Source organism: Procambarus clarkii, chromosome 2 (genome assembly GCF_040958095.1).
Source record: "Procambarus clarkii isolate CNS0578487 chromosome 2, FALCON_Pclarkii_2.0, whole genome shotgun sequence".
NCBI lineage: Eukaryota > Metazoa > Arthropoda > Malacostraca > Decapoda > Cambaridae > Procambarus > Procambarus clarkii.
The window spans coordinates 42,824,667-42,848,929 of NC_091151.1; the positions used below are offsets into that span (position 1 = coordinate 42,824,667).

Here is a 24,263-nt window from a genome sequence, read left to right on the forward strand (position 1 = left end):
AACAACCTTTGCTCTTTGTTGCTGAATATCTACTTACACGGCCTGCTAAATCCTCTTCCTTGAAGCGCTTCCATAATTCTGATGACTCCTGTCATATTAAACAAGACTAATTAGTTAAACACCTTAAACAAGGCTGGAGATGCGACGCCATGAGGGTCATCAATCATGTCGTGAGGCTCCTCCTTCTCCCTGAGGTAGTCGACGACAGGTTATACCAACAGCAACAATATAACACAGACTTATAGTCTGTGATATCAAGAACACAGACCTAAAATCAGTGATATCAAGAGGAACACAGACCTAAAGTCAGTGATATCAAGAACACAGACCTAAAGTCAGTGATATCAAGAAGAACACTGACCTAAAGTCAGTGATAACAAGAACACGAACCTAAAGTCAGTGATAACAAGAACACGAACCTAAAGTCAGTGATATCAAGAAGAACACAGACCTAAAGTCAACGACATCAAGAAGAACACAGACCTAAAGTCAACGACATCAAGAAGAACACAGACCTAAAGTGAAATCCAATCACCATGTCAAATCACCATGACGTCGACAATGACAGTTATTGAGGCCTTAAAGGGCCTTAACAATGGGTAAGGCTGATGTCGAACTGCAGTATTAGATTAATAAAGGGACATTTTGTGAGAGAATGAGAGGGAATAGCGGAAGGAGATAGTGAGAAAGAGGTGGAGAGAAAGGGAGGAAGTGACGAAGGAGAAATCAATGAGAAAAGAATAAGTGGGGGTGAATGAAAGATAGATAAGAGGGATTGAGTGGTAAAGAATGATAGCGAAAGGTGAAGTAATATATAGAGAGAGAAATGGGGAGGAGAATATAGATATAGAAAATTATGTTGTCATCATCAGGTTGTCAAAGTTAACTTCATTCTCAATTCACAATCCGGGATCCCGGGTTCGACTCTCGAGCTGGACAGAAGTGCTTGAGCAGACTTTCTTTCACCTAATGCCGCTGTTCAACTAGTGGTAAATAAGTACCAGGGAGGTAGGCATCTGCTGTTGGGCTCTATCCTGGGATAGGTCACTTGAGGGGGCCACCAACCACTTGAACTAGACGGTAGAGCGACCGTCGCGCTTCCTGCAGGTCAGCGTTCAATTCCCGAGCGTCCTTTCAATTTCTTTCTTCCGCCGTGCAATCCCAAATCGTTATCCATAAATCCCTTCCAAATGTTCTACGGTCGTAATGGCTTAGTAATAATCAGGAGAAAGCACTAAACTTTAGTTTTAGTCTGTAATTTTCTTCAGTCGTATATTTACTTTAATAATCGAATGGGATGATATTTTTTTCGGTTTAGACTATTGTTCTATGAATCTATTTCATTTGAAGGCAATGCCTTAGATCAGTACACCATCCCTGTTTTATGCTGCACTCGTCAATCCTGGTAATTCCTCACAAATCCTATTGCTAATTATAGCTACAATTTTGATCCAGCCATTAAATTATTTCGCGTTCTAGTTTGACAAATGACGTCCGATGTGTGTGTACTCGCTTGTCTTCATAAAGTGTCTGTAAGTTTAGTATAAATACAAATAAAAAGGATTTAAATACATATGTCTTATTAGTATTGATCGAAAGAGTAAGATCGATGCTCTTGGGATAAGTTTTCTCTATATTTCTTACGCTTTTTTGTTTACTTTAGAAGGAGGGTGAAAAGTCATTCTTCAAAACACACAGAAATCACAATAGCGTGATGCATCAAATGAACAAATCCACAAGGGCAATGACGAGGATTCGAACCTACGTCCGAGAGCATCCCAGACGCTGCTTTAATCGACATTTGTCGATTAAGGCAGCGTCCACTGCCCTTGTGGCCCAAATGCCTTAAATGATTAAGGCATTTGTCCACTGCCCTTGTGGATTTGTTCATTCTCCAAAAGTTAATTTCAGAATTTTATTGGGTTTGATTGTGGGCGTGTCACTGAAAGCCGGGTTTTGATGAAGGTGTCTTGAGCATCTTCGGAAGTAAAGATAAGCAAAGAAAAATTTATAGTGGTGACAGTATATATATTTTCCAAGTAGATGACGGTTCCTGGAGGGGGGGGGGGTGATATTTTGGGACAGGGGAGAGAGGGGGGGGGGTTGAGTGTGTTATGTTGCTTCTTAGCTCCTCATATATATATATATCCACGTTTCAATGCATCTTTAGGATAGGTTTGGTAGGTTGCTTGGGTTTGTACATTCGTGGCTAAGTTAGCACGTTGTATTGTGTACGTTGTGGCAATGGAAGAGAACGGGCTGGTCGAAGACCTTCCTGGCTATGGTGCCAGCAAGACACCAGCTCCACCAAAAGCTTGATGGTCCATGCTCAGCTGGCCATTAATAAGCTTCCCATGGACCAGCTTGTTATGGCAAGCTGTTATGATATTTCTTAACGTTCTAGCAATGTCATAAACCCCCAGAAATAAATCCTTATCCTGATCCTTTCCAAGTGCTATATAGTCGTAATGGCTTAGAGCTTTCCCTTGATAATTCCTCCCCCTCCCCAGGAACTGTACAGATTGCACTTTAAGTTTTAACTAAGTTCTAATCCTCTCTAAAGTGTCTTTCAACACTTTCTTCAAAATATTAAGTAGAATATAACTTCTTTTATTTCGTTGCTTATTCCTTGCAGCAATTTTCTAAATTTTTTTATGCATTTTTCTTAATAGTCGAAAACCTGCTGAAATTATCATCACGTGTGATGAATATTTCGTGCGTTATTTAAGTATAATTTTCTATTTTCCAAGAGTCTTTGACACGAATGAGTTTAATGTGAGCATTGAACTAAAAAATATTAATTTAGGCATATTTAAATAAAGTTTCAAGTTCTTAAGTCGCTCTTCATTACTTTCTCTCTCTCTCTCTTTCTCTCTCTTTCTCTCTCTTTCTCTCTCTCTCTCTCTCTCTCTCTCTCTCTCTCTCTCTCTCTCTCTCTCTCTCTCTCTCTCTCTCTCTCTCTCTCTCTCTCTCTCTCTCTCTCTCTCTCTCTCTCTCTCTCCTTTTTATTAAAGCATTTTTCTTGCTCTTCTCCGAGTCGCTCACACGAATAATAACATATATTCGTCTGCATTTACATTTCTCTAAAGGTTTTCACGAGAACTCCAGGAAATAAAATTGCTTCCTGTCTACACAGAGAAATGACTGTCATTAGACCGTCCGTCTCGCCCAGAATATGCCATCATTCTCATAATATACCTCCCCCCCCCCCACCTCTACCCTTCCCTCTTTCAACCCCTTCCTCCGCACTATCACTACCCCTTCCCCTACTCTATCGCGCTCCTAACCCCTCCCTTTTTCCCCCCACCGGTAACCTCTATCCCTCCCCATCCACGTTTTTAATAGATAGATTTTAATTGTTTAATGTCTGGACGTTTATATTTTATGTTAAACAGAGGGAAGAAAAGCAAGCAGCTAAAAAATGTTTATTTAAATATTATTTATTATTTAAAATATTCTGCGTAACGTGATGTGTTTGGTAATATTATTAAATTTATGTTCTGGTGAACTCGAAAGATTTCTGGAAACAGTTTATAGTGTTGACGAATAAGTATTGAAAAGTTAGAGCAAGCAGTGTATCACTTATCTAGAAACCTTCGCTTCAAGAATCTTGTGAGTTTTTGGTTAAATTACACTAAATTTATTTCACCGCCATAGTGTATGATTCAATTTTACTGTTTTTTTTTGTGGGGGGGGGGGGAATCCCCTTGAGAGATTAGTTTGAGAGTGTATGTTTATAGAGAGGGGCTTCTTACCCTCTTACTTTCTCGCCCTCACTTCCCCTTTCTTCTAATCTCCCACTCACACATCCCATCTATCTTTCTCCGTAACATCATCATCTCTCCACCCTCTTCCCTCCTTTCTTTCCTACGCTCTCTTCTAACATGCTCCCTCTCCCCTTCCTTATCTCTCGCAGAAAAATTATATAACCATTTTTTTTTATTTAGTAACACATTTTAGTATATCTAATTGTGAAAATCGGTAGGGGCCGTGATGAGGGTTCGAATATATGCGGTGGGTGATCCCACGCACACGCCCTAATCAACCAGGCCACGACATGGTTAAAAGAATTGCAACCTGGAGTTCTGCTGAGCTCACGAGGGTTTTCTGAGGCTTCCACTCAAGCCGGACCTGGATTTTCACACAACCCCCCCTCCCCCCTCCATGCACTCTAGCTCTGTCATACAGGAATGTTCTACCTCTGACGTTCCTCTTTCAATACACAGAGAATAGTCTCACTAACGTGATGCGTCAATGAGAAAAAAAATTCTCATTGTTTTGTTTGAGAAAATGTTTTCTCAATATTTTATCATTGCCACATCACATTATTGTAGATTACTCTCTGTATATCATTTTGTTTTAAACACATTTAGGTAGATCTACATTTGTGCAGCTGCCTTAGACTATATGAATGGGAGTACTGCGTGTCAAAAACTAGCTACGTGGTGCTAAAATCCCCATCACACAAGATGGTTAGTCATACAAGGGCATGTGGTCAGTAGTCTGCACTGGCAGACTCTGGGAAATTCCTAAAAAAAGTAAAAGTCTTCGGAGAGCACAACCAATATTTCAACTTTGTCTACATGAATATCGTATAGCGTGATGGTACACTCCCCAGCCACGGTGGCGCTCAGGACACTGCAAACCAGATATAACAACCTTCTACAACTCATAACACAACACGGGTGGACGGATGAGCGCAAAAGACTACAAAGGGAACTTCAAGATGAGCTGCAAGATCTATGCAAAACAGAGTACACCAAACAATGGGATGACCTAATAAGCAAAATCCAAGTCGACTGCAGAAACCCAGGAAAGTTCTGGAAAAAAGTAAAGACCCTGATGGGAAAGTCTTCTGAGGAAACACCTTACATCATAGACGTCTCAGGAAATAAACTCTATGAGGAGAGAGAACAAGAACAGGAATTCAGAAAGTTCTGGGAAAAAATATTCAGGACAAACCCGGAAGAAATTTAAGCTTTTGCCCAATTAATGAAAGGGAAATTACAACTCAAGTCGATTACAGAGCTGCAGCACTACTCCCGACGCAAACAATAGACTTTAACAACATACGCGATGACTGCCACCTTATGAAACACATAACCATTGCAGAGGTCCATAAAACAATTATGGGTTTCCAGAACAAGGCGCCGGGCAACAGCAAGATAAATAAGATGGTATTATCCAACCTACTAGTGATTGCACTCCATCAATACACATGTATAATAAATGCAGCTCTTGCATCTGGACTATTCCCCACATACTTCAAGAATGCCACAATAAGATTAATCCCCAAGCCAGGGAAACCCCCAACCCAAACTGAAAATTACAGACCAATTTCCCTCCTCGAAGTACCAGGTAAAATATTCGAAAAAAATTATCAATCAGAGACTTGTGAAGTGCATGGAAGAGGAAGAGAAGTATAACACCAGGCAGCATGGGTTTAGAAACCGCAGAGGGTCCCATACTGCTATAGCCCTGATCTACGAGCATATAGCCAACGCAGTATCGAGAAAAAGATCAGCGTAATATAGTGCTTAGAGACGTTTCGAAGGCCTTCGACAAAGTGTGGCACACAGGCCTAAAATATAAGATATCTGAACTAGGACTTTCTGAAAGATTTACTGCTACTCTCTGCAGCTTTATAGACAACAGAACTGCTAGGCTTAATATCGGCAGCTACTTGGGTGACGTAATAGAACTGAAAAGTGGAGTACCAGAAGGAAGCTGCCTCTCCCCCACTCTATTCAACATATATACAGCTGACCTGCCCCAACCCCAACATGGAGAATACATTACATACGCTGACGATGTCACCCAAATAATTTGCCAACCGGGACCATCAAAGCCGCTACTAGCCGACAAGACCAAGGCAGCAATTGAACTCATAAACAACTTTGAGAAGCAATGGAAAATTAGCACCAACAAACAAAAGTTTCAGATAATACACATTGCGAAAAGAAACCCGGACCCCATCATCCTTGACAACCATATGATCCAATATGCGGAGGTAGGAAGAATACTGGTACTTATGATAAATAGAACAGGGATACAAACTCATGTAAGGGACCGACTAAACAAAGCCAAAGCAGCCTTAGGAGAATTGAGGAGATTCCGAAGCCTCAGTACTAACATTCAGATCCATTTATTTAAGGCTCTTATTCGGTCGCATCTAGAGTATCCCCCAGTACCACTACACACCATCAAGAAAACTAACATGCAGAAACTGCAAGCAGTGTAAAATAAGGCGCTAAGGAGAGCGCCTTATTTTGCAAAACACCGTCCACCATATGATCAGACAATCCAGGAGCTCCATGAGCTCCTGAACATACAGCCACTAAACATCAGACTGCAGCACCAAGCCATCAGGGTGGCTGATGGCTTGTGTGTATATATGAATACTACACAGTGTTCATCTGTAGACATCCATATATGGTGAAACACATGTAAAGAACCTCTCACACACTCACAGCTCCCTGACAAGAGAGAGCCAGCTTAGCTTAGCTGCCAACACCCACACATCGCGTCAGCAAGGCGGACAGCCCTCCTGCTTTCATACCTCTCACTGTATTTCCCACTTCTATACTTCCCTTCACGTATGTCTCTCCTTCCTCTTTATCTCCCCCCCCCCCCCCAAAAAAAAAAAGAGTGGAGTTGGGGTGGGGGGGGGGGGGGTAGGGTTGGTAAAGATGCCCATACATTTATAATTTTTGTTGTCATGCATGTTTTATCGTGCTTTTCCGCTAATTCTTCATTTCCCTCTTTATATCTCATTCGGTCTCTCTCTCTCTCTCCCTCATTTCAATCTTTTCTTCACTTCTGCCATTCACTCTCTTTCCTCTCCCACTCACGTTATCTCTTACTCTCCCTCGCTTTCCCTAACCCTTACCCTTCTCCTCCTCTCCTCCAACCTGTGCCACAGTTTTATCATATTGTCATAAATACAAAAATATATCCTTCGTTTCTCTTATAAATTTAGAAGCGGGACCTTGTCTAGTTGTGGACATCCTTTTTTATTATCCATAAGGTAATATGAGTTTGATGAAACCTTCTGAAGTTCCTTCACATTTGCTCTCCCTCTCTCTCCCGTTATCCAACTCCCTGAAACATCCTAAAATGTACCTGTAGACTAATAAACACTAGAAAGATTTATCTCCATTCACCACATTGAATTCCTCCTAGCCAGTTGGGGAAGAGCACCCAAAAAAATCTGCCAAGTAATCAAATTAAGAGAACCCTATTCAACCCTTTCCTTATTAAATAATAACACTTCATCCCACAGTGACATTCCGGTTTCCATGAACACAGATCACAAGGATTGTGATCGTCAAACTCACGTCCCTTCCGCGTCAAGGTGAAAGAAATCTCCATACAATGGCAAGAATCAATCCACTCCTGCGCAAACAAGAATGCAAAACGAGGAATATTGCATAAGAACTAGGCAGAGAAATGCAAAGAGGAAGACACATTAACATAGCTAGGAAACAAAATTTACAAACTTGAAATGAAAGTGACAACATTTTATATTTATGAGTTTGGTTTATATGAGAAATATTAAATGTTGAGCACACTCTACCTCCCCAACTCTGTAAGACACACAGAATAACACATTAAGAGAAGAGAATAAACATATATATATATATATATATATATATATATTGTGATCGTCAATTGCATATATATATATATATATATATATATATATATATATATATATATATATATATATATATATATATATATATATATATATATAAATTTGACGATAACATCCTTTAATTTAAGTGGCATATTTCCCTGCTAAATCTAAAATTAATTATATTTTGAGGAAATATATTCGGTACTATCTTACAAGTAGACCATCACCCGTTTTCTAGAGACACATCTTGTGTCTAAGACCCTTAACCCCTCTCCTTATCTCTACCTTAAATCCTAATCCTTGCTCAATATTTCAAGTATCCTTATCCTTTCCTCTTTCCACCCCTTCTCTGTTTACAGGATCTAAAGTTATCAGATCGCTATGTACTTTCGTAAAGATTATAGCACCAAAAAAGATAAAAAAAAAAAATACGCGTGCAATAGAAGGGAAGGGAACTATCAGGGGGAAAGCGCAAAGCAAATTCGACTATATAGCACTGGGAAGGAGTCAGGATAAGGATTTGAAATAAAACCTCCAAAAAACAGAGTAACTCTGAGGACATCCAAGGAAGTCACTGCGACAAGAGAAGGTTAACTTTACATGAGGTAACCAATTAACTCTTCCTACTTTTAGAACCATCGTTAGATATATGACTGTTGATGATATACAAGCTCTGATGATTAAATTTACTCTCCTTTTTGCGGTTTCTTGTGAGAGGAGATACTTGGAAAGTACTTTCCATTCCTTGGGGTTGTGGGGCTTTGAGTTGGACCTTCAACTCGACCAACAACCTGCTCATCCAGCAAGAGTTGGACATCCAACTCGACCAACAACCTGCTCATCCAGCAAGAGTTGGACCTTCAACTCGACCAACAACCTGCTCATCCAGCAAGAGTTGGACCTTCAACTCGACCAACAACCTGCTCATCCAGCAAGAGTTGGACCTTTTGTGGGTGACTCAACTCAATGTCTCTAAGTTTGTGTTTCTTCTGGCTACGAGACGAGATTAAAACACTAATCCAGACTTTAGATAAATACATTATTTACACAGTGCAAATAACCTCGTATTTGCAGCACCAAAGAACTGTGTTAATTAACAATGAATTCTAACATGATACATGCATTATACCACTTTAATTTTCTGATGAAAAAACCTGTTCATATATTTTTTACATCATCGTAAATGTAATTAATAAGTAATATAACAACACAATATCATCTGTTCTAAATTTAATTAAGCGTGTTATTTCCTTGCTCAGTACAAGCATATACGGTATGCATAATATAAGTTATGAACGCTAGATGAAATATTCAAAGTGTATCCTGAATATTCCTTTTGATTTCAAGATATCCAGTTAATTGCAGTGACCTGAAATTTCAGTATAAATAACCAGGGACTTATATTTACAACTATAGTAACTAATGGAATGTTTTTGTCACTATTTTTAGATTAATTAGAAACTGCATATTAACAGGAAATGGAAATGTTGACGTCACTTATCTATCCTCAGAGGAAACAAGACATGTGATGAATCAATTAAGGGAAAATAGTTAATAGGAGAGCGCCGCGACTTATCTCTAATTACATCAGCATCTTGTTATCTCATCACGTCATCAGCATCCCGTTATCAGCCTCCGTTTATCTCAGAGACTCAGACTGAGGCAAGTCAGCGAGCTGCTTTTTCTCAAGTGTTCATGTTTTAAATTAAGTTTTTTATTCTATAATTATTTTCACGCATTGTCAACATGCGTTCATAATATATATACTTGTGCGTATATTCCTGTTCTCTTTGTTCATACACACACACATACACACACACACGCACACGCATACGCATACGCACACGCACACACACACGCACACGCACACGCACACGCACACGCACACATACACACGCACACGCATACGCACACGCACACACGCACACTCACACATACACACACACACACACACACGCACACGCACTCGCACACGCACACGCACACACACACACACACGCACACACACACACACACACACACACACACACATGTGATAGGTATACACACACGGATACATGGCTATATATAGACGCTCTAACCTTAGAGGTATTATTAAAGAGAATATATCGAACGTCAATGCATTAACTTTTAATTGCATTTTTTTCTTTTAGGAAAATATGGTATTAAAATATATACTGGGTATTCTCTTCAGGAGGGAGTGTTTATTACAATATAAGACCCTTTTAGGGGAAATAATATGTGATGCAATTAAGGTAAAACAATAAAATGTCGCTTGTATTTAACTTCGTCATCGCTTTATTAGTTCACTGGATTTGACACCACACTTTTATCCCCCTTTTGTGGTGATATCACTGTCAGGTAACTTATAATATATTATAGAAATGGTTTTGAAATACTTTTTCCCTCAATGAATGTGGATTTTTTTTCTTATGATTTTCACGTCTATGTAGAGTTTACCCATTAGTATTAAATTGATTGGATATTACGTAAGTGGCAATATGAAATTAGAACAATATACTTAATGAAGAGAATTGAGTTATCGAACGAAAGTAGTTTCAGCAAACAGTTCAAACAGTTATACTTTTAGACAAAGTAGAGAAAGAGAGAAAGAGAGAGCGAGAGAGAGAAAAAGAGAGAGAAAAAGAGAGAGAAAAAGAGAGAGAGAGAGAGAGAGAGAGAAAGACAAACGAGCGAACGAACTTTCTAATAAAACTAATCATAAACGTAAAATGATTGAGAAATTCCCCGCGTATTCTCGTCTCCAGTTTAAGACATCTTGGCGCACACGTAAACGCACCTAAACAACCTCCTAAAACCACCACCACCACCACCACAACAACCTCCCCCTCCCCCCCCATACCCCCCTCCCCATACCCCCCTCCCCATACCCCCCTCCCCATACCCCCCTCCCCATACCCCCACTCCTTGAGTGTAGCATCGAATCGTGAGGTTTTATTTCGCTTGTGGCCGCTTGTGTCCAGATGCGACGGGGTGGAGGGTGGGGGAAGGGGAGAGTTTTACGGGTCCTAAGCCACTAAAAGATCCACTTAGAGTGTAGAGTCTGCCGTTATAAAGCCCGCCACTAACGACGGCAGGAGACATTGATTACAGCTAGGACGAAACGCGCAATGTATCAGCCTCTCGTAAAGCAAGATGGCGGAGTTAGAACGTCAGATTACAGACGTTGATGGGTAATATAAGTTTACGATGGGCCACTGTTTTTTTGGGGGGAGGGAGTTGATGGGAAGGGGAGGGGGAGGGCGGGGTAAGAGGCTACTATGATCAACGTACTAATTCAGGTACTTCCTCAATATACAATATTGTCTGAGGTACTTCCTCAGTCAAGGAATAGGTACTCTCAGTCACTATAGGTATTAAAAGTGACACTTTCTTCAGAGACGAGATTTTTTAGGAACTTTATTGATAGATGACACACTCTGAGTGCCAACCACTCTTCGTTGTTGGCACCAGTGGCCACCATTTGTGGATGGCACTGATGGCAACCCGTCATGATTGGCACTGATGGCCCACGCTTCATGGGTGGCACTGAGAGATGCAGTGATCAAGGGCATCGCTGCCATAATAACACCTCATCGTGCCCCAGCTTATTTCGGACGATAATTAACTATATCCAATGACTGTTAACACGTTGGACATAACAGATCCGCAAAATATCCTAAAGTAACTCGAGGCACTTTCTTCGCTGAGGTTGGGGACACTTTCTTTCGAGATAACGACAGTTTATGGTGATGATGCAGACGAACTCTAGTGTCAGGAATCAGTGACATACGATTTACTGTTCTCCGACTAACAGTAATGACATGGGAAGGTTCGCAATAACCAGGGACAGTACTGTGCTGGTGCCAGGGAAAGTACTGTGCTGGTGCCAGGGAAAGTACTGTACTGGTGCCAGTAACAGACTGTCGCACTGCCATTCAGAGTACCGGTGCCACTGTCTGCCCTCTTTCTTTAACTGGCGGGACTGCGTGTGGCATGTGCCATTTCGCTTCCTTTTATGACCAACTAGTTATTTTGTTTTGAGTTGACTGCCAGGCTAAATGGTTGGGAGTACGTGCTGGCTGCGATAGAGAGATTCGCAGGGCAGGGGGGGGGGGCAGGGCAGGGCAGGACAGGGCGGGGCAGGGCAGGGCAGGGCGGGGCAGTGCGGGGCGGGGCAGTGCAGGGCAGGGTGGGGCAAGGCAGGGCGGGGCAGGGCAGGGCGGGGCAGGGCGGGGCGGGGCAGTGCGGGGCAGGGCAGGGCAGGGCAGGGCGGGGCAGGGCAGGGCAGGGCGGGGCGGGGCAGTGCAGGGCAGGGTGGGGCAAGGCAGGGCAGGGCAGGGCAGGGCGGGGCAGGGCAGGGCAGGGCAGGGCAGGGCGAGGCAGGGCGGGGCGGGGCGGGGCAGGGCAGGGCAGGGCAGGGCAGGGCAGGGCAGGGCGGGGCAGGACAGGGCAGGGCAGGGCGGGGCGGGGCAGGGCAGGGCAGGGCGGGGTGGGGCAGTGACGGGCCGGGCAGGGCGGGGCGGGGCGGGGTGGGGCGGGGCAGGGCAGGGCAGGGCAGGGCAGGGCAGGGCGGGGCGGGGCGGGGCAGGGCAGGGCAGGGCAGGGCAGGGCAGGACGGGGCGGGGCGGGGAGGGGCGGGGCAGGGCAGGACGGGGCAGGACGGGGCGGGGATAAGCTTCCAAGACACATAACCCCTGGAATGATACATGATACATGAGCGGGAGCCGAGCGAGAGGATACGTGAGCAGTAAACGCGAGCAGATAGGGTTCAAACCAAAGAGGAGACATAAAACAATGATGCAAGGAAAAGAACGGAGCAAATATTTAGGTCAACGACATACCGACTCTAACAGCAATATCTGGTGGTGGGGGGGGGGGTCTACGGGCTCACCATAACCCGTGCTACTTGGAATTTTTGGTCCGAGTAGATGAATCTATAACAACAACAACTACCTAGAGCGGTAGCTAAGACAAGGCGAAACCCAACTATCTTAAAAGCAACCCCGTCCTCACACTAAGCTGGTTAAAGCTGCGGCCGTTCTTCCCAGATGCATTCATCAATTTTAACATACTGTGTAATAACAATTAGCTTGTTCTCGTATATAAATTAATATTATACATAAAATTTGTATGTATTGTTAGGCATAGGTTAGGTTAAGTGTTTAGATTTCGTTGGCGATTATTTTTATTTGTAGTACGTGGTTCAAGCATTTACAGCGTTGTGGTTCGAACAGAGGACGTGAGGGAAGCACTTGTTCCGGAAGTGTTGGGACGTCATCAGTTGTGAATCGTGTGTAAACCGCTTTTCATACATGAACAGGGGGTTTGGCGGCTGGATTAACGAGCTTGGATCGTTGTATTCGAAAACGGGTTGCTTAAAAGATGCAACACATAACCATAGTCCCGTTAAATTTAATTGACATTAATCATTAAATGCCCAAGAGTTACAAATTAAACGTAGCGAAGCCAGGAAACTATCCACCACAGTTAAGCGACATTATATACTAGAAGACTAGACCTAGAGCTCAATAGGGATATTGAGCGCCTCAATATCCCAAAAGATCCATCTCATACCACACCCCGTGTCCACTGAACTCCTTACCCGCATCCCTAGAAAATATTAGATCTTCCCCGACATAAAACTTTCTGTTCCGCCTGAGAAGAATTGATCTTTAAACATCAGATGTTTTAGGCTTTCGAAATCGTATTTTTAATTCACTTTGAAAACGCAATAACTTATCTTTTGTGAGGAAATACTGAGGCAATGGAATGGGATCGATCTCGTGCGTGTAAATTTTATATGTGATGGGGGGGGGGGAGGGGTCCAGGGGACACGTTCGATGCCATTGCATTGTTAATTCTTCAGACACGTGTGTTCGGCTATGATGATCTGTGATGCAAGTAAATTACATTATTGCTATCCTGATACATGACCATACCTCCTGTGGCGAAGTGGATGGTTCCCAGCTGACAGGTGTTAGTGGTTCCCAGCTGACAGGTGTTGGTGGTTCCCAGCTGACAGGTGTTGGTGGTTCCCAGCTGACAGGTGTTGATGGTTCCCAGCTGACTGGTGTTGGTGGTTCCCAGCTGACAGGTGTTGATGGTTCCCAGCTGACAGGTGTTGGTGGTTCCCAGCTGACAGGTGTTGGTGGTTCCCAGCTGACAGGTGTTGGTGGTTCCCAGCTGACTGGTGTTGGTGGTTCCCAGCTGACTGGTGTTGGTGGTTCCCAGCTGACAGGTGTTGGTGGTTCCCAGCTGACAGGTGTTGGTGGTTCCCAGCTGACAGGTGTTGATGGTTCCCAGCTGACAGGTGTTGGTGGTTCCCAGCTGACAGGTGTTGGTGGTTCCCAGCTGACAGGTGTTGGTGGTTCCCAGCTGACTGGTGTTGATGGTTCCCAGCTGACTGGTGTTGGTGGTTCCCAGCTGACAGGTGTTGATGGTTCCCAGCTGACAGGTGTTGGTGGTTCCCACCTGACTGGTGAGAGAAGGTGGAGTGAACACAGAAGTTCTCCTGACGTTCTCTCCCAGCGTGATGTCACCTGAAGTCATGGTAAAAAAAATAATCTGTTTTGCGTTATAGAAAATGTGCCATGCCTGTCAGGCAAGCTTTATGTTAGCATAAATATATTACGTATAAAAATTGTGCAATTGGTAAACTTTTAAAAACTTTTCTCATCTCGCAAGTGTCTTTTATTGTCTTATTTACTTTATTTTTTTAAGTTTTAGTCTCCAACAACTAGGTTTTAACTTCTATCTCCCTTAACTAAAGTTCAAAAGCTGTTCCTCTCACTTAAGTTCCAACTGCTGTCCCCCTCAACAAGTCTCATACAAACTTTATATATACATCAAATATTAAAGAAGATCGCGATAAATAAAAGAGAATTGTACACAAATTAACTTTAATTTTACGTGATAAACCCCGATAACCACGTAATTATTCATTTAATAATCATAAGACTGAAACATGGAAACTTGTACACTAAATAATCGATGGAAAAGATAATGAGTTTCTTTATTGACACTTGGCTTCTTTACCAGGATTGAATGATAAAAAAAATTCACTTAAATACACACACAAAAAATCCCAATAGCGTGATGCATCAAATGAACAAATCCACAAGGGCCCGTGATTAGATTCGAACCCTCATCACGGCCCTGGTGGATTTATTCATTTAATTCATTTAAAGCTCCAGACTGACCTTGCTAACAGCTGTGGTATCAAACAAGGTCGATGGTAAGTTAAGAGTGCGGAGGATAGAAAGAGAGAGAGCTATCGGGAGAAAGCGCCAAGCCATTACGACTATATAGCACGGGGAAGGGGTCAGGATAAGGATTTGGGATGGGATGGGGGTAAGGAATGGTGCCCAACCACTTGGACGGTCGGGGATTGAACACCGACCTGCATGAATCGAGACCCTCGCTCTACCGTCGAGCCCAAGTGGTTGGTAAGTGCGGAGGATATCGACCAATGGGACGCCAACTCGTCCTCAGACCAGGGGCCAGATTCACGAAAGCACTTACGCAAGCACTTACGAACCTGTACATCTTTTCTCAATCTTTGGCGACTGTGTTTCCAATTATTAAACAGTTCATGAGCTCCGAAGCACCAGGAGGCTGTTTATAACAATAACAACAGTTGAATGGCAAGTTTTCATGCTTGTAAACTGTTTAATAAATGTAACCAAAGCCGTCAAAGATTGAGGAAAGATGTACACGTTCGTAAGTGCTTGCGTAAGTGCTTTCGTGAATCTGGCCCCAGGTCCATATCACGTAGGTAGAAATTTAATTTTGGAGATGTTTTGGTTTCTTAAATATCAATTATTGCGATATTTAATTACATTACATTACGTTGTGTTCCCATGCATCTCATTCTCAGTCGAGCGAGGTCGACCATGAGTGTGTCGTCCGTGAGTGCGTCGACCGTGGGTGCGTCGACCGTGAGTGCGTTGACTGTGAGTGCGTCGACCGTGAGTGCGTCGACCGTGAGTGCGTCGACCGTGGGTGCGTCGACCGTGAGTGCGTTGACTGAGTGCGTCGACCGTGAGTGCGTCGACCGTGAGTGCGTCGTCCGTGAGTGCATCGACCATGAATGCGTCGACCATGAGTGCGTCTATGATTTAAAAGCTTTTAGTTTTATTAATGAGCATCTTCCATTTTCTTGACAGTGTTTTATCAAAACAGAACTTGCGACTGGGTCATAATCAACGAGCAGCTGAGAGGATTATAGTGACAATAATTATGATTAACAGTAATTAGTGGCAATTATCAATCTGCTAATTACAATTATATCGGCTTCGTTTATTGTTTCTATCTGGCAGTAAAGTGTTGGTTACTCCTCTTCGGTTTGGTACAGAGGACACTGTTGGAAGTTACATTTTAGGTCCTGTTGAAACATTTTGTGTATAAAATCGTTTTTACTTGTCACATTGTTAGGAATTTCCACAGCGAGATGAATATATATTGAGGTTATCTTGAGATGATTTCGGGGCTTATTTAGTGTCCCCGCGGCCCGGTCCTCGACCAGGCCTCCACCCCCAGGAAGCAGCCCGTGACAGCTGACTAACACCCAGGTACCTATTTTACTGCTAGGTAACAGGGGCATAGGGTGAAAGAAACTCTGCCCATTGTTTCTCGCCGGCCCCTGGGATCGAACCCAGGACCACAGGATCACAAGTCCAGCGTGCTGTCCGCTCGGCCGACCGGCTCCCTGAATAGCAACAAACTAAAAAAAAATAGCTGAAGTCCAAATTTCTAACCTGAAAATTGAAGTAGCAAGTTCTTATGTTCTCTTAACTTTGAGTAATTTAAACTTCTCTAATACTCAGAGAAGTTTTTTCTAGCAAGTTCTTAGAAGTAAAAACTACGTGAGGAGGTGAAACAAATTCCTGTATCACAGACGCTCAGACGCTCTGTACACACACAGACAAAACAATGTTGAAAATTCCAGGTTATTCACCGGTATATAACCAGAAAGTATTTTATATTGTTGGAACACACGTAAGTAGGTCGAGTTCCTGGGGGAAAACTGGTTGGTAAGGCTTACCGTGAGTTATGTGAAGGAAAAGCTTTCAGCCTGCTAACAAGAGTCTGAAGTCGTTTACTCCCGTAATCACCTGTGTAATGGAAGGTTCCTGCGCAACCCGTCCTCTTAAAAATAACGTCACTTTTGGCTGGTATACGCACTATGGCCAAATTTGGGCGTAATTTGAAATGAAATTGACTCACAAAAGTGACGTACTGTTCCGTTTTCTACTTGAATCGTCAGGCTTACTCGGCAAGCTTAGAAGAGGAAACTTTCCATTGACGTTTTTCATGCCGTTTTGAAACTTTATGAGCATTTCCTGCCTACCTAACCAATCAGAGTACCCTTACCTTACTGTTGTTGAAAAAAAAAAAAAATCCCAATTTTTTTTTTTTTTTTTTAATTTTCAAATTACGTCCATATTCGGCCATACGGGCAAACGGCCAAAAGCGACGTTCTTTTTAAGAGGACAGGTACGAGCACCTTCCAGGCATCTGTTTTCCAGTTGATCTGCAGAACAGATCAACTGCAAAAACTTTTGCAAGGTTGTGTAGGCATGCGAACCTTAAGCTGCAATATCTAGGCTAACCAGTACTTAACTAGAAACGCCTAGGGCAAACTTAGTGAAAAACACTCGATACCCTCCACAGGTATATGAAACACTGATTTGGGAGATAAATGTCTCAGAAAGGCAGAAAATCTTGTTTCCTGTTGGAGACTATACGAATTTACCCCAAGATTAAGAGAGAGAGAGAGAGAGAGAGAGAGAGAGAGAGAGAGAGAGAGAGAGAGAGAGAGAGAGAGAGAGAGAGAGAGAGAGAGAGAGAAACAGAGACACACAAAGACAGATATACACATAACATGTGACCTTCTTGAAACATGGAGAGTATTTGACCTTCTTGAAGCATGGAGAGTATGTGACCTTCTTGAAACATGGAGAGTATTTGACCTTCTTGAAGCACGGAGAGTATGTGACCTTCTTGAAGCATGGAGAGTATGTGACCTTCTTGAAACATGGAGAGTATTTGACCTTCTTGAAGCATGGAGAGTATTTGACCTTCTTGAAGCATGGAGAGTATGTGACCTTCTTGAAGCATGGAGAGTATTTGACCTTCTTGAAGCATGGAGAATATGTGACCTTCTTGAAGCATGGAGAGTATTTGACCTTCTTGAAGCATGGAGAGTATGTGACCTTCTTGAAACGAATCTAAAGTATACATTAGTATCATATCCACCACAATATTCATGAATCTTTCAGAATTTATACATACCCAAACATTAACGTATTCCATAATAGTTATGTATTAGTTGCATTATTCATGTATACCATAGTATGTACGAATGACTTTATTTTAATTTTTTCTAGTGTCCATAAATACCACAATGTTCATGTATACTCATACCCAAATACTCATAAATATCCTAATATTCATATATACCCTAATAATCATGTATCCACTAATAAGCATGCATATCCTAATAGGCATGTATCCAAAAATTCATATATACCGGTGTATTCATTATTTGTAACATAGTTTGTCATGCCTAAGCTTTGGAATAGTGTCAAGAGGTCCTAGAATATACCAAGAATATGTTAGCCTGGGGACCAGGATTTAATGGCTATATACAGCGACATCAAAGGGGGCTTCAGAAAATATTTTCTTGGTCAAGTAGCCCCAACCACTTGGGCTTTAGGGTAGAGCGACGGTCTCGCTTCATGCAGGTCGGCGTTCAATCCCCGACCGTCCAAGTGGTTGGGCACCGTCCCATTCCTTACCCTGGCGCCTTCCCAGTGCTATATAGGTATGGTGGCTTGGCGCTTTCCCCCTGATAACTACATAACATACCTTCGTCAAGTATGACATGCTAAGTGTTGTTATTGACCCTCTGGAATATATAACCAGTTGAATCTACTTATTACTACTGTAATTGACCATTTAAATAAATACAAAATATATTAGTATTATTACCTAAAAGGGGTACCACCTCTGATGCAAGTGTAGGGACCTATAGCCTCGGAGAAGAAAATAATGAGTACTCAGAGAAGACCTTGTGTATCCCTACTGAACACTTTGATATTTTCTTCTCCTACCACCCCTATTCTTTTAGTGTGTGTGTATATATATCTAACTTTATTTTAAAATTTCATTACACAAAAAGGGTTACAACATTGGTTATATGCAAGTATAAGACTACTTGTTTTATTAGGATTATTAGTATTATTAGTATTATTTTTATTAATTTTATTAGTATTATTTTTATTCTTATTTATCTCTGCAATATCTTTCAGAATATTTGGCGAAAATAGTTCTTAAAACTTCTACTAATCGCAGTTATTTTACATACTTGCCATATGGCATAATTCCTACTTACGTACTTAAGTATACAGTATTTTATAAATAGAAGAGAGTTAAGATATCAGCACTTGAAAATAGCAAAGTGCTATTGGATTAAAAATAGCACTAGAAAAGGATAAGTATGTAGGATTGGGAGTAGGAAAGGAATGGTGGCCATCCACTTGTGGATGGTCGGGGGATTGAACGCTGATCTGCACGAAGCAAAACCGTCGCTCTACCGTCCAATCCAAGTGGTTGGGCTTATAAATATAGAATAACCGTGTATTAAAATCCTAGTAGGCATCCTGCAGTCTTGCATAATTATAAAAATTATGCTTTCATAATATATATAATTCTCTATGTGATGAAAGTTCCTGTTTTATTAGCCATCCAGCGGACTAGCCATTGATATGAGAAGGAAAATATTCCTTTCAAGGTTTTCCTTCAAGAAAACTCTGGCGGCGCACCCTTCTCTTATCCTATTGGTCTCGACCACCTCCGTAATTGAGATCGATAGCCAATAGTGGGAGGCTGAGCGGGTTCCAGGGGCCTCCGTTCTTACCCCGTTTGTGACTTCAAGTTGGCCGTTCCTGTTGGCTTAGACTTGCACTTTCTTGCCTTCCTTTTCAGACTTAATATTTTTTTTTCTCCCTTTCCTCTTTCCGGTATTTTTTTCGTTTCCAGTTAATTTTTTTCTTTCTCTGTTTCTCTCTCTCTCTCTCTCTCTCTCTCTCTCTCTCTCTCTCTCTCTCTCTCTCTCTCTCTCTCTCTCTCTCTCTCTCTCTCTCTATCTCTCTCTCTATCTCTCTCTCTCTCTCTCTCTCTCTCTCTCTCTCTCTCTCTCTCTCTCTCTCTCTCTCTCTCTATCTCTCTCTCTCTATCTCTCTCTCTCTATCTCTCTCTCTCTCTCTCTCTCTCTCTCTCTCTCTCTCTCTCTCTCTCTCTCTCTCTCTCTCTCTCTCTCTCTCTCTCTCTCTCTCTCTCTCTTTCCGTATATTCTACTCTCTTGAATATTTTTTTTTTATTCCCTTGTTGTTCCATCGTATCACTTGATAGTGTTGTCTGTTGCCTTTTCTCTCCTATTTTGTCTCCCTGTTTCACTTTTCCTGATACTATCTCACTCTCTCTATCTCTACTATTTCTTATCTCTCTCTTCTCTATGTCATCTTCCTCCTTGTCAACACACACACACACACACACACACACACACACACACACACACACACACACACACTCACACACACACACACACACACACACACACACACACACACACACACACGGACACACTCACACACAAAGACACACCCCTCATCATCTCTCTCCCTGCTCACACACCTACTTGTTCTCTTGAATAATATATCGCATTTTGATGTCAAAATTCCAAACGGGCACAATATGATGTACTATAAACCACAGTGGCGTGTTCTATGTGTTATGTTAGGTTCGAACGATTTAGTCAATCATTTTTTGTCCGTTGTGATAATTCGAGATGACAAGTTGTACTCACTCTTCTTTTCCTCATCAACTGTCTGTCTCTCTCCCCTCTCTCTCCCTCTCTCTCTCTCTCTCTCTCTCTCTCTCTCTCTCTCTCTCTCTCTCTCTCTCTCTCTCTCTCTCTCTCTCTCTCTCTCTCTCTCTCTCTCTCTTTCTCTATCTCTCTCCCATTCTCTCTCTTTTTCTCTTTCTTTTTCTCTTTCTCTTTCCTCTATCTCTATCGCGCTCTCCTCTCTCTCTCTCTCTCTCTCTCTCTCTCTCTCTCTCTCTCTCTCTCTCTCTCTCTCTCTCTCTCTCTCTCTCTCTCTCTCTCTCTCTCTCTCTCTTCACTCACGCCTTTCCTCAGTCACTGTAACCAATAACCTTCACCCAGAATGCTAATCTAGACATACGTCTTGAAATATCTCGATTCACGGGATTTTTCATATTTTTTATTTTTCATTCGCGTTAAAGTCTATGGACTCAGCGCGTATTATTTCACATCTTCAGCCTTCGTGAAGTAGTAGCAATGGGGTCGAGCTCTCCTTCAGGGAGACATTTGGTCAATTCCTCCCCCTCCCCCCCCTTCACTATTACTGCCCCGATACAAAAAAAATAATCCTCTAATTTTAGGGGCTAACCCTTAGCGTCTGGCCTCTAACTATAAACAGACATATTCTCTTCTACATATATACATAACTCTGTTCGAATGCATGACAAAAATTTAAAATGTAAAATTTAAATTCAAATTTAAATTTAATTGACAATATTACATGTGAAAATCTTCACAGAATTGAGGTTTATCAAAATCTATCAAAAATCAAAATCTATCACACAACTGTGATAACTTAGCTTGGACAAGGTCAAGGGTGATAGCGAGGGGTTAACGCTGAATTATTCTGAACTCTTTAAATGCGAAAACTTTTTTTTTAATTCGTATTTTGTTGGAGCCCTTTGGAAATGAATTTAGTTTTTGTTTACTTTTGTACTTTTTATTATTGTTATTGTAATATTTGTTATGAAGAGACAAAGATGATGGTTATATGTTAATGAACAGAGTTTGTTATTGTGAATGTTCGTGGGGTGCAATAGTTTTTAAGATAATGAATGTGTGTGTGTGTGTGTGTGTGTGTGTGTGTGTGTGTGTGTGTGTGTGTGTTGCGTGGCGTTGCGTGTTGTATTTCCTCGATTTTTAACTGTAACCAAATAGCCTAACAAGGCCGTCTCGGTTGGATTTCCTCTGAATCTATTACGTGAGATTAGAAAGTTTCTTATAAATGCCTCCATAAGTATAGCTCTCCATGTCCCTGACCCAACCTATGACTACCCTTTTTCACAGTATATCTTCCCTGTGATAGGTTCTGTGAGGATTTTTTTCGACCTAGCCAACCCCAAACGATTGATAACGAAATCTCTCAAGTCCAAATTTTACTTCATTACAGAGACGCTGCGCGGAGAAAAATAATTCTTGTAATTATCCTTTTATTCACTCAAGGATTATTCACCGTATATGATGCGGTCATTAATATATACTTAACATAAAAGCTCGCAAGACAAACAGGACTTTCATCTTCCCGTCGTCGGGGATATTTGATGTGATGATTAATGGCCTGAAGCAGGGATGGAGGGTGGGGGTTTGTCCAATCTCCCCCCCCCCCCACCCACCTAATCCCTCCTACTCTCGCCCCAACATCCAGAACACCAACTTCTTTGTACCTTGCACCAACCACTTACCCCGAAACTCCTCTCAACCAATATCAACGTCCAGCTCAAGCCCCTTCTCCTACCCAACATCAGTCACCTGCTCAACACACACACACACACACACACACACACACACACACACACACACACACACACACACACACACACACACACACAGACGATAACGCCTACAGTACCTAGGCGGGATCCAAGAGTCATTGCTCGATCCTGCAAGCACAAATAGGTGAGTACACACACGCTGGAAAAAGTTCAGAGCTAAGCCACTAGGCTAGTCCCAGAACTAAGAGGCATGAGTTATGAGGACAGACTACGTGAACTGCACCTCACGTCGCTGGAAGACAGAAGAGTAAGGGGAGACATGATCACCACAAACAAAATTCTCAGGGGAATTGACAGGGCAGACAAGGATGGATTATTTAACACGGGTTGTACACGTACAAGGGGACACAGGTGCAAGCTGAGTACACAAATGAGCCACAGGGACGTTAGAAAGAACTTTTTCAGTGTCAGAGTAGTTAGTAAATGGAATCCACTAGGAAGTGATGTGGTGGAGGCTGACTCCATACACAGTTTCAAATGTAGTTATGATAGAGCCCAGTAGGCTCAGGAATCTGTACATCAGTTGATTGACGGTTGAAAAGCGGGACCTAAGAGCCAAGCTCAACCCCCCGCAAGCACAAATAGGTGAGTACACACACAGAGTTACTGTAAGGGGCGAGAAGTCGGACTGGCGAACAGTAACGAGTGGAGTACTTCAAGGATCGGTGTTGGGACCAATTCTATTTCTAGTATATGTTAACGACATGTTTACAGGAGTAGAGTCCTACATGTCGATGTTCGCGGATGACGCAAAGTGGATGAGAAGAGTTTTGACAGATGAGGATTGTAGGATCCTCCAAGAGGACTTGAACAGGTTGCAGACATGGTCAGAGAAATGGCTACTGGAGTTCAACAGGAGCAAATGTAAAGTTATGGAAATAGGACTAGGTGATAGGAGACCAAAGCGACAGTACACACAATGAAGGGAAACTGCCTACCTATGAAGACGCGAGAAAGAGACCTGGGCTTGGACGTAACACCTAATCTATCTCCTGAGGCACATATAAATAGGATAACGACAGCAGCGTACTCTACACTGGCAAAAGTTAGAGCATAATTTAAAAACCTAAGTAAGGAGGCATTAAGGGCGCTTTACACTGCCTACGTGAGGCTAGTCTTAGAGTATGCCGCCTCATCATGTAGTCCCCATCTGAAGAAACACAAAGGAAACTGGAAAAGGTTCAGAAGTTTGCCACGGGACTCGTCCCAGCGTTATAAGGTATGGGGTATGAAGAGCGCCTGAAGGAACTGAGCTTTACGACACTAGAAAAAAGGAGGGGAGAGAGGGGTGATATTATAAAAACGTATAAAATACTCAGGGGAATTGACAGAGTGGACATAGACGAAATGTTCACGCGGAATAGTAACAGAACGAGGGACATGGGTGGAAGCTGGAAACTCAGATGAGTCACAGAGATGTTAGGAAGTTTTCTTTTAGCGTGAGAGTAATGGAAAAATGGAATGCACTTAAGGAGCAGGTTGTGGAAGCAAATTCTCTTAGTAATGTTAAAACTAGGTATGATAGGGAAATAGGACCGGAATCATTGCTGTAAGCAACCGATGGCTCAGAAGGCGGAATCCAAGAGTTAGTGCTCGATCCTGCAGACACAAATAGGTGATTACAAATAGGTGAGTACACACACACACACACACACACACACACACACACACACACACACACACACACACACACACACACACACACACACACACACACACACACACACACTCACACACACAATACCTGTTGATTTACAGTTGAGAGGCGGGACCAAAGAGCCAGAGCTCAATCCCCGGAAGCACAATTGAGTACAACTTGGTGAGTACTCACATACACAGGGGGGCCTCACGGCTGAGTGGATAGCGCTCTGGGGGTCGTAGTCCTAATGGGTCGGGTTCGATTACCGAAGTAGAATAAAGTAGAACAAAGAGGGCAGCAGGTGCCATACTGGCAAACGTCCGT

The 24,263-nt window shown here is 42.5% G+C and overlaps 1 protein-coding gene across 1 annotated transcript in view; it reads right to left on the minus strand.

Moving 5' to 3' along the window:
- The window catches only part of LOC138366353 (spore coat protein SP65-like), a 23,654-nt gene extending 15,376 nt beyond the window's left edge, over positions 1-8,278 (minus strand). Inside the window, exons 1-2 of the mRNA XM_069327390.1 lie at positions 8,267-8,278; positions 6,890-6,911 (exon numbers count right to left, since the gene is read on the minus strand). Of these exons, the coding sequence (XP_069183491.1) occupies positions 6,890-6,911; positions 8,267-8,278 (34 nt within the window). The remainder of the gene's footprint in view (positions 1-6,889; positions 6,912-8,266) is intronic.
- Between the last annotated feature and the right edge of the window lie 15,985 nt (positions 8,279-24,263).